This window comes from Dromaius novaehollandiae, chromosome 4, assembly GCF_036370855.1.
Source record: "Dromaius novaehollandiae isolate bDroNov1 chromosome 4, bDroNov1.hap1, whole genome shotgun sequence".
Classification (NCBI taxonomy): Eukaryota; Metazoa; Chordata; class Aves; order Casuariiformes; family Dromaiidae; genus Dromaius; species Dromaius novaehollandiae.
Window position 1 is genome coordinate 80,601,553 of NC_088101.1, and position 12,072 is coordinate 80,613,624.

Sequence of the window (12,072 nt, forward strand, 5' to 3'; positions counted from 1 at the left end):
TCTTTTTGCATATCGACATTTGACATATTTATACTAGGAAGTATGTTAAACACTGCTTGAGTTTGGAGAACAAAGTGAAGTTAGACCATCTTTCACAAGAAGGCACTGTGGATTTCAGTCTTGTATGGCTGAAGTAGTGTACAGGGGTCTGTAAAGATTTTTCTGAGCAAAATGCAATAATTTCAGTGAAGGTTAATTTGCATTCCTACATCATCATTTTACCACTTGTTCTTAATCAATCTTTTATTTTTTTTTACCTTTTAACCTTTTTTTAGGTATTATTTTTAAGACTTTTTTTTAATGGCTTCTCTCTTCTTATTCTAACAAATGAATATCTAATGTGATTAAAAGGCTGTTACAAGCATTTCAGCATGTATATCCTATGAAGTTTGTATGTGTGGAGACAGAGTCAAGTGATGTGTACTCTCATGTGACTAATCAAATCTTTCTTTTAATTTCTTCACTCGTGTGAAACAATAATAATACTCCATGATGTTACCTGTAAAATTTGCATTCCCCAGATATGAGATGCTACAAGATGACAAAATATTATTTTTTGTTTGCTCTGTTACTTTGGCTTCAAGTGCTAGGGTTATTGAAAGGATAAAGTTGTTTGTGTAGTTTGTACAGGGAATTTCTAGTTCAAACAAGTTGAAATTAGTTTCTTTTTGAATGGTGATTGCTTTTCAACCTTGTTTGTCTGTTAAGAGTGTAGTCTTGTCCGTGCAAAGGACTGCTACAGTAATCTTTTCTACCTTGTTAAACTACTTTGCTGCTTTTCTTTTTTAAATTCAATGGAGTTTTTCTTTCTGTGTTTAAATAAAAATTAGGCTTGTCAAAATAATTCAAGTATTGCTATATAAGTGCTATGTAGGTGTTTGGGATGGAACAGAAGCTGCTCTTCCTCATCTATCACTGGTATGTTCAACTGGCTGAGGGGGAGAGACCTGCAGCAGAAGCAGTGGAAGGAATAAGCCGACAGATGAGGCAAAGGTGGTATCAGAGCCCAGTTTTCTTGTGGCGTGTACAGAAATGTTGTATCACCAAAACTGCTTGAAATATATTCCCCTAAAATTGGAACCTCCCTCAGCATTTTATCACTACGCTACACCTCTTTAGAGCTGGAATTAAGTTACAACACTTCTTGTTGCTATTTTTTATGGTCCCCAAAATGTGTGCAGAGCATACTTTTGGAGATATTTTGAAAGAAGGCGTTTAACCTGGACCATGGGCCAACATGTAAGCAATATACAATAAATATAAAATTGATTAGCTGAGAGTCACTCCAGGCACTTGTAGCAGTACTTTTTCACTGTAAATAATGTACCAGGTACATTGTACATAGCTGACTGCAGTAGCATTATTTTTTAGAGAAGGAATGAGTATGTGCAGTCATTAAATAATGTAAAACGTGCATATTATACTGCAGAATACTCCAAAATAAGTTTTAGCCTACTTTAATTCCATCTGCCACCTTCTTGTTAGATTAACGGTGGCAAAAGATGAAAATACAACTAGCCATTGAACCTTACCTCCTTTCCCAAAGAGGATAAAGTTCTTATAGCAAAGCATATAGAGGTTAGATAACATGGTAGATCATTAAATGCTCCTACAAGCTGCACTTTCTAGGTAAATTCATGCAGTAGCAAATGTAGGCATGAAATATATTGGTAGGCTTTATGTATACATGCTTCAATATACTTAAGCAAAGAACTGAAGTTTGGAAACTTCAGTGTATCAGAGAGTACAGTCTTTATTACCTGTTGCTGCTTTTTGCAGAATTAGAGATCTTGTATTCACAGAAAGAAGTATAAGGTACAAATAAACACTGTTTTGAAGCCTTTTGAAGTATTTTGAGTAGAATTTTTGAAGTATTTTTGAAGCCTTTGAAATATTGGCAGTGCTTCTAAAAATGGTTAAACCTATTCCTTTTTCACAAAACCATTTTTAGAGGTTCCAAAGTCTATAAAGTCTTGCAAAAAGGAACACAAAAACTGAAAGTCTGAAAAATAAATTTAAAGCTGTTGCTTCTGATGTGCTAATCAAAACAGATCTACTCTTATGTTGCAAGCTAGAGTCTGAATGCAGAATGCAATGAAGGATGTTAAGTATTGCATATCTTAGCTGACCTTCTAGTGCAGTTGTTAGTGCATTGTTTTCTGTATTTCAGACAGCATGGAAAATAGGCATCTCCCTTTCCATTGAAAAATTTCATATCATAAATTTTTAAATTTTATCTTATTGTAATTGGACAGTATTATCCTTCTGTATAGGTTCAATTCTCGGGAAGTTCTGTGGGTATTTCCTATAGTTTGTGCTGTTCACAGTGTGCTAGGTTCTACAATGTCTGTGTTTCAAAGAACCTGAAAGGACCGTAGGAGTAGGGCAAAATGTCCATCCACTTTGGTTAAAGGAGCAGTAATAATTTCTTTACTAAATATTAAAAAGAACAAAAAAACCAAAAAACCAACTTCTTCAGGTAGGCAAACAAAATGAGGTGTGTTGACCTCTTTGTGAGCAAATAGTACGTTCAGGAGCATTTCCAATTGTTATGTTTTAATGCATAAAATCACTCAAAATTTCTAATCAACCAGTAGTTTCCTTGTCAGAACAACAGCTGAAAACAAAACACTTAACTCTGCAGTTATTTTATTGTGAGCTTATGATAGATCTGTAATGTTATCTTAAGACTATTGTTAACTGTTAATTGAAATTTAATTCCACTCTAGTTTTAATATAAACACTTTTCTTGTAAGAGCGTTTTGTAGAACAAGGGGAAAAGTGTACTTATATATATATATACACACTGGCAGTTTTAGTAATGTCTGATCTTGTATTTCATCAAGACAGAACAGTTCTGATTCAAAGTGCACAAAACTAAGTGCAGTTCATGAATAGGAATATATTATCCACATTGTTCTAAGTGTTTAAGAAAAAAATCTTCTTGCCCCCTGCATGTGGCTTCAAAATTTAACTGCAGAAGTAGATTGTGTGCCAAGGAGGGGTGTTGCACTATGCCAGTCGGACTAGCGCCTGCAAAACTTCAGAGCTGGATCTTTGAGTTCTACATAAGTATGTAATTAAACTGCAACATTTTGCAGAACACACCTCGACATAAGTCCTGAAGTTGCCTGACATCTCTCCGCAGAAATGCTGCACTTTTGGCGATGCGTGTATGCATGCTGGGCTCCTCAACCAGGGGATGCTCCTCTTGAAGGAGGCGGTCGGTCCAGCGTGGTGTCGTTGCCCGCAGACCTGCTCTGCTTGGATCCGACGCCCCAAGGGCAGTCTTGAATGGCTTTAAAGATACTTGGTTTGATTGTTCGAGGCAGAGGGAGACAGGTACAGGCAAACACCCTGGTTTAAAGCCTTGTTACTGGCACTGTTTCTAAAAATGGTTAAACCTATTTACGTTTTTTGCAGAACCATTTTTTAGAGGTTCTGGAGACTACAAAGTGCCACAGGCAGCTGTGTACTGTACGGCACGCAGCCTTTTGTGCCTTTATTAGAGAAGTCTTGATTTATAAACCACCACTGTGTTTTGAAATACAGACGCTATCTGGTTCCAAAAAAAGCTCCAGCTCAGCCCTCAGCAGTTATAAGTGTTGTGTATTTTATGGAATCCTAAGGAGCTTATTGCGAATTAATTCAGGACTCTTAATAAGTATTTACTTCTACAGAGAATTATAGGCCTCTACCTTATGAGCTACCAGAAGTAATCAAACTGAAGTGAAGGAACAAGGTAAGGTTTGGTTGTCGCCTGCCTCTGAAAGTTGGTGGGACCATGCGGCAGAGTCAAAGCAAAATGTGAGCATGTGTCTCCAGTCACAGAAGCCGATTCCTAAATATGCCTAGTGCCATTAAAGGCCTTGCGCCCGAACACGTTACTCATGATTGCCTGCTGAATAATGCCTGGCGATGGCGTGGAGGCCAAACTCCGTCTTTGCCCAAGCAAGCACGGGCACAGTTTCATTCTACATATCTTATCCTTTAACCTAAAGAAGAAAACAGGGTGGTTGCAACTGGTAAAATGAGCTTAGGAAGAATTATTTCTACCTGCGTAAATTCACTGGCAGGTGTTTAGCAAAATGAAATATTTTTCTGAAGGTGTGGTATGCAAGAGAGGTTACTAGCAGACAGAATATTGGGGCTGGCTTGGTTAGTATGGATCACCAGGCATTGATAAAGGGATTGCGCTAATGGCAAAATTGGGAGGCACCCTAAAAATAGAAAAGAACCAGGATATTGTACAGAAATAACTGAGATGACATTGAAAACTGGGCTAAGCGAAGCAGAATAAAATTCAAAACGTAAAATCTAAGGTCATGCCTTCTAAGCAAGTAAGAGCAGAGTTTTGTAAAATAGGGACTTAAAACAATATAGTCACCATAGAGAAATAGTACTAGATGGTCACAGAATGGGCATTAGCAGCCCACGTGATGTGCGTAGGAACACGCACGCAGAGTTTTCTGTTGTATCAGTGCAAGTTCATCTTATTGGGATGGTTAAACTAGTGAGGTGAAGAGACTTGATAAAAGAGGAGACATGGGGAGTTTAGGTTATTCATCCTGAGGGGGAGACGCTATGAAGCAAAAGTCAAACAAACAAAAAATCTAACAGCTAGTGTCTGCAGAAGAAAAAAATTGTGTCAGCTGATCCTGAATTAATTGAGGTTGAGTCTGAGAAGAAGATTCCTTACTGCTAGACTGTTCAGATTCCCTGACAGCATCCCAGTGAGGGGTGGCAACAAGCAGTGAGGTTTTCTTGATATGAAGTTCATGTACATGAAAGGAATTACTGTGCGTAGTCCCTATAACATCCTAAGGGAACTGCTTCTCAGACCTGGGCTTTTAAGAAATGTCTTATGCCAACAGCACTTTTAATGCTATATTCAAGCTATTTTCTTCATCTGGGAAAAGTGTGGATATTTATAGCTATTACATTTTTGAGGCAATCTGCTCTTGGAGTAGAAGCATATTGTGATAAATGTTGTGCTACAGGTATGTTGATATATAGACTAAACATGTAATGTTAAGAGAGAAAAAGCATCCTATATTTAATATACTAAATATTTCACCACAATAAAATGTGCAAATGTCCTTAAAACAGAGCTCAAAAGTATAATTCTCAAAAATAATTTTCCAGGGAAGAAAATTTAGGAGGAAATAGATGGTTCACAGATATTCATTTCTAGGATATTAATTTCTAGTAGCTTGCTGATCTGAGAAAACTGATGATTTCTTAAAAGCCTATTTTAGATTTCAATATAGTATCAACTGTTTTCTTAAATGCCTTATGGTCTGAAAATTGCACCCATGAAACATCAGTTATGTTTACCAAAATATTTTCAGACTTAGATGAAGGTTACAGCACAGGGAGATGGTTCAAAGAAGGAAGCATATATTTGGTGTTGACAGTTTTGCAAAATGATGAGAATGTGCATATACAATATTCAGAATTTTCACTGCAAGTAAAAAATAGATCTTTACTCTTCAAAAAAAAAAAAAAAAAAAAAAAAAAACACACCCAAACTCCAGCCCTATCATTATAACAGATCTGACTTTAAAAATAGCATTTGTTCTTGTGCTTCAAATCATAAAGTACCAAGGCTTTTTATTATAACTATATATTCTATCACCATTGAAAATCAGCATGGAAAGAGACTAGTGTATTAGGTAGCCATTTTTTTGTTACATTTTTGTATAGAACCTAGATCAGTGGCAATGTTTGTGATTTTTAAGCCCTATAAGAGCGCAAAGAGTTGAAAAGAAGAAATGCTAAATAAAAAGTCAACTGAGTTCCTTGTTGTATAATGTTGATTGTGCAATGAATGCTCTATATTTGACATTTTTAATAGATGAGTAAAAGAAATGTTCAAGTCACTCAGTATATAGGGATTGCCTTTAAAAAAACAAAAACAAAAACACCCTCTGTGATAGCTCGTCTATAACCTTCCTTCTGTGACCCCACAAGCTCTGTTAGGTAAATGGCCAAATGTAAAGCCATACAAATAGGAACACATTCTTGGTTCTGAAGAGATGTAGGAGTTAAAATAATGATCGCAAAGCACTGGTTCTGTTAAAAGCATCCCATGCCTAGGAAGAATAATATAACTGCTGGATGTATGAACAACAGAAATGCAGGTATCTGTTTGAGAGGTAGCACTTTGCAGTGTAATATAGTTTTAGCAGAAGTGTTGGTTCTTTTGGAGAAACTGTGGTCCTACCAAGACGTTGGCAAAGTGTCCTTTCAGAACATGGAAGGTATTTTCTTTAAAACAGAAAAATAGTGCAAGAATGGTTCAAATTCCAACTTGCCTTTCATTGAATTTCACTTAATAATTTTAGTTTTTCCAAGTAAAGAATGAGTTGACTTAGTCTTGAAGTATTTCATAACGAAATTATTTCCTTGCTAAAAGGCTATACTTCTAAAGTATAGGTATAGAATTATACTTCTCACACTTCCTAGACCTTGGTTATTTTCAGAGGATGGACTTGTGAACTACATGTGGCTTCTGGGTTGCACTCAGTGGTTTTATTTACTATGAATGTGTCTGATGCTCCTTTTGACTCCTGTAAACTGAAGTATCTGTACCATCATCTGGGAAGGAGGAAGGTTGATTAGAAAAAGATGGAACAGCAGCCAGTGACTGATATCATATATGTAAGAGTAGGTATTTTTGACTACACTGTTTTTTTGCATGATAAGGTAAAGTGTCCTGGTATATTGGATGATAATATTTAACGTAAGGCATATGAACATAATTTTGGAACAGACTAAGTAGAAATATGTATATGTAGTGTGCAGTCTTAATATCAGGGATAAATTTGTGTAATTATAGCTCATAATTTGTCTGTGTTTACAGCTACTTCAGAAATTAAATAATTGCCAACAGGAGGCAGTGACAATGATGTATGGCAAAAAAAAAAAAGAAAGAAAAAGAAAAGCTCTTACCTCATTTTAGGTTGAGGGTCATAGGTGTAATTCTGAAAGTGTTGTCTTGTTTGCTGCTTCTCTAAAATGTGTTGTCATTGTGTACGGTTGCATTTTGGTGGCTGAAAAGATAGCGAAGTGTGGGCACTTCCTTTGTTAATGAAATGATCGCCATGCAGAAATTTTTTTGTAACTGGGACTATTTGGATGTATTTTCCAAATAAAAATATGCTATTCTGAAATAAAAGAACATTTTGTAATAAACTTTGTAGTAATATGCCAGGGAAGAGAATTTTTTTTACTGTTCAATGTTGCCATAGTTAGGGAAGATGGTAGCTTATCCAAGAAGTAAAACATTTTTAAAATTACCGTGTCTCTTTATTAACTTAACAATGTCCCATAAATGATTAAATTAAAATATGGATATGGCCTTCAAGAAAATGAATTTCAGGCAAAAGAGCTGATGGAATTATAATTTAAAATATGTTCCTGTTTACCTGTTTAATATAGTATTAATGTCATTTCTTAGAAAGGAATTCAATTCATAAAGGATCTAGAATAAACAAATACTGTTTCTATAGTACTTAGGTTCTGTTTGGCTTTTATTTCATGACAGCATTTCAGAATTAATACTCCAGTACAAATTAGTTAGAAGGACCAGAAAGACCTTTTTATCATTTGATCAGCTAGGAAATCCATGGAAATTCAAAAAGTAGCTAAACATTATATGTGATATAAAATACTTACTGACTCAATACAAGTCTGAGGGTACTGTAAGTATAAAAGTACATTCAAGTAACTGATGGATGTTGTCCTACAAAAGAAATAGTTGGAGGACCTGGTAAGAGTTAAATAATGTGAAGACTCCATGACAAAGCCACATATCTGGCGTTATAAATGATCAAACCTCATTTCAAGATAGTTATTTAACACTGTTGATTAAGTGTAGTTAGCCTATAAAGACCAAATATTAAGTAAGAAATTTCAGGTAGTAATAAATGTAAACTTTAATAAATAGGAAGTCAGTATTTTTAATGCTTACGTTGTTTTGGACAAATACTTTTGTTTCAAAGCTTTATACCAGTAACAAGGAAAACGGAGACTGAGGATGTGCAAAAGCCTACTCTTCTCAGAAGTAAAGTCTTTGGTTTAAGAAAGTTTCTGTTTTCCTCCCTGGGAAAACAATAACTTTTTTGAAACATTTAAGTCAGGTTAGAAGAGGTCTTCATGATGCATTTCTCAACAGTGGACCGTCATGCAGGAAAATACTTAATCACATGTATAACTTCAGACATAAAGGATATTCATCGAGTCCAATGCGATTCATTGTATTTCTAAATTCAAGCAAATGCTTAATTGTTTTGCTGAATCCGGTGCCCCAGAATATCGGCTAGTCAGCAGGCGCAAAGTTTTTTATTAAACAATGTCCATCTGTCAGGTAAGAAACTTGCCTTCATGTGTTTAAATAAATTTTTCATCACTGTAAATGTACTAGACATCTTTGCAAACCCCAGTAATGACTACTGTTGAAGTCTGATTTGTTAAGGAATTAATTTGGTGTAAATATTCTCCTATGTTAGATAATCTGTTTCTATTATTTTTAACACCCAAATCAGCAACATATTTGAAGAAATAAATTATAAAGCAAGAAGTCTAGAAAGTAATTATTGTGGATATGGTAGTGAATTCTCTAACCACCACTTCAGTGATTTTTTTTGTTGTTGTTATTTTAGGTTACGCTTTATAAAACATGTTTATAGACTATGTCAGCAATGTTCTTCCCCAGTTGCTGTTGCAAAGACTATTTTTGCAGTTTATCACAAAATGCCAGATTTGCTCAGCATGTAATTTAATCTTATGCTTGGAAGCATCCACATTACTTGGTTATCATGAAATTATTCTTTAATAAAAATGTATGCTTTGTGATCTATATTTTATTAATTTGGTGAGTCAGTTTATCGATTGTTGCAGATGCCATGCATGTATAATTTGTCACAGTTATTGGTCGCCTGTCAGCAGTTAGAAGCACCACAGAGTTCTTGGCTCTTGGGGCACCTTAGAAATAAGTCTCTCTTGATCTGCAAAAGAAAAGCTTTCTCCTGTAAATCATCATCAAGACTTCTGTTGATATCAGTTTATCAATTCACGGCATGTATTATCCTGTGTTAGCAAAACACTGCGAACAAATTAATAACGTGACCTGTTCAGCCAAGAGTTTTCGACAAATATGATTTAACTATTTTTAATGCTGAGGATTAGACCAGAAAGAGCGTAACATTATAAATAAGAAAGGTTTTCAGATTTCCTCGCTACTTGAGTTAATTCTAAACTTACGTAATGGTAGGACCAGTAGACTGTGGGCAAACAAAGAAAATCGGAGTGTTTCTATTCCTCCTTCTACAGTGGATAGCCGCCTGCTCGGAGATTTACCAGCCCGGAGTGCTGTTGATTGAAAAGTTTTATTTTTAGAAACTCATGCTAATGAATTAATTTATACATTTTAAATTCTAATATGGAATGCGTGGTGTCTTGTATTAATACAACTTAAGAGAAAACGTTTGCGGTAAAGCAGATGCTCATTTCCCAAGTCTTTGGACTTGGGTTATTAAGAAGAAAATCTATTTTGCTAATAACTTTGCAGCAGTAATCTGGTGCAGAGTTTAACATGCTGAAATGAAGTTGGGCGGTTGCAGCACCTGTTGGTTTCGTGTGGTATTTTTAAAGGCTGGCTTCGGCACTGCGCGACACTGTAGGCTGTTGTGACAATAATGGACTGGGTTGGCGCGTATCAGTTTCTTAAAAGATAAGGGCTAAATAGACACTTTCTGAGCCTCATTTTGGAGTAAGCTGTGGGGTTTGTCATCGGTTTGTGTTTAGACCTTCTCTTAAATATACTACTGCGTTTCTGGGGGCAGAAATGAGCGTTGGTTTATACTTTGTGGTCCCGGATAGAGATGGCCTAACTGCACGAGGGCCTCCCAAAGTTTTTTACGTGCCTCCTTGCACACTAATAGGCCGAATTTCGCATTTCCCTGCGAAAAGGCGCCTCACGGCCGGGGGGGGGGGGGGGGCGGGAAACGGACGCCCCCCCCGGGCAGCACGTTCGCCACCTCGGCGAGGGTTCTGGCGGCGGCCGCCCCCTCCCCCGCCTGCGGCCGCCCGGCTGCGTAATGAGCTGCGATCCGGTTGGCTGGCGGCCAGCGGTGGGCGGCGGCCATTGGCTGCCGCGGAAAGCCTCCCCGCCCTGATTGGCCCGCAGCCGCTCTGCTTCATATTTTCACCAGCGCTAGCATATTCTGGTGGGGAACGCGAAGGTGGGGATGCAAGGTTGGTATCGCGGGGGCTTCTCCCTCTCGTTATTTTCTTTTTAATTCTTGCTCCCTTTTTCGTGCCGCCGTGAGCGGCAGCAGACAAGGCGGAGGTGGTGGCCGGGAGGCGGCATTGATTTTATTTATTTTTTTTTTTTTCGCGGTGTGCCCGCCAGGGCGGGGCGGGGCGCCGGCGAGCCGCCGCTGGGCAGCTGCGCCGCGGGCGCGGCGGGGCGGGGGGCGGTGGCGGGGGGGAGGGGAGGGGAGGGGGCGCGTCCGTTAGGCGCGAGCTGCGCGGCGGGCGAGCCGTTACCTCACGGCTCGGGGCGCGGGGTTATCGGCGTTAAACGGCCTGTCCCGGCCGGGCTGTGTGCGCGGAGCAGGGATCGCGAATGCTTTTCGTGTGCTCGGAAATACATCTTTTTATTATTATTATTATTATTTTTTTTTGGACGGCGTCCTTTGTTGTATGACTAGAAAGGCTTTATGTAAATGTCCGTGTGAGGCGGTACAAAGGCTATTGTTCAGCAGAAGTTTGTACAGATAGCTTGCCTGCAGGGCAGCGCTGGGACGGCCCCGCGTAAAATGGGAACAGGAATAGGTTTCTTTCTCTTGCCCATAGTACCCACTCCTAAAAACGTGAGATGCCACCAAGGAAGCTTGCTTGAATTAGGAAAAAAAAAATCCTAGTTATCAGTGTGTTTTGGTGGAATTACTTTTCTCTCTTTGGATTTTACTGATCTCTTTGGATTTTACTGATATCCTTCAGAGAGATTGCATGTGGGATGTGAATACTGCATATCCTGTGTGTGTTGCTTACACCTCACATAGCGTTTAGTGGTAGAGAATTGACTAAAATGAACTTCAGAAATGCTGCGTTTGTGCTGCGTGGTTTTTTCCAAGCATTTAAAACTGCGGTTTGCGTATATTAAATTACAGAAAGTAATTTGCAGTCTACTTATGCTGTCATCAGATTTCTGCTGAAAATTCTGAATCGTTTGCATAAATTCTTTCAGTGGATTTGCTCAATACTAAGTTATTGACTTAAATTTCATTTTGTATTTTCCTTTCAATCTAAGATACTGGTGTATGGCTAATTAGAAAAGAACATGCTTATGTGTTACAATATGAACATAATTGATTTGGTTTAGATTCAAAATAACAAATAAGTTAAATACTGTTTTTTGTCTTGTGAGTCTGTTTTATAGTTTAGGGATGAATAGTGTTTCTGTATTATTTTGCAACATATATCTAATCTAATCTTGTCCTTTCTTTTTCCTGAGACATTTTCGTGAACTGTGCTTAATATATTTATTCTGTGTATTTCACTGACATCTCGTATTAAAACAACATGCATCTTTCAAAGTTCTAAGCTTCCTAGCAGTTTTCATAGAAAAAGTTAGTTTTTACTGAGATATGCTTTAAGATAGGAAAATCTTCTGATGTATTTTGGAACTTTTTTGTGGCATTTTCACTGAGTGACATTTCATTTATGATTGGATAATGTGCTTTCTGTTCAGTCTTGATCCTCATATTTATTAGTTAGCTAGAAACTTGCACATGTTGTCATATCCCCAGCCACAGGCAGTAGTTGGAATTACAGTATGTTCACATAATCATTTTTGATACGATTCAACAGTAGTAAATGTTAATATGCGGATACCTGATTTGACTAGGTTAAAGATCAGTGCCTGAATGTTTCTTTCAAATAAAATTACCACTGAATTCAGAAGAACAGAACATTTAACATGGCCCTTTTAGAAATTTGGGCCAAAATCAGTGGTGCTGTTAGTGAGGTCAGTGTGATCGTCACTGCTGAGTTTGATACAGA

The 12,072-nt window shown here is 37.6% G+C and overlaps 1 protein-coding gene across 8 annotated transcripts in view; it reads left to right on the top strand.

Annotated features, from left to right (window-relative positions):
• The window catches only part of CTBP1 (C-terminal binding protein 1), a 248,841-nt gene that overhangs the window by 80,979 nt on the left and 155,790 nt on the right, over nucleotides 1–12,072 (top strand). Inside the window, exon 1 of one of the 8 annotated variants that reach the window (XM_026112681.2) lies at nucleotides 10,199–10,260. The exons of 6 other annotated variants lie outside the window; for them this stretch is intronic. In XM_026112681.2, coding sequence (XP_025968466.1) covers nucleotides 10,254–10,260 — 7 coding nt within the window. In that variant the 5' untranslated portion in view covers nucleotides 10,199–10,253. Of the gene's footprint in view, nucleotides 1–10,198; nucleotides 10,261–12,072 lie in introns of those variants that run through there. One more of the 8 variants, XM_064511570.1, reaches the window with a different exon arrangement.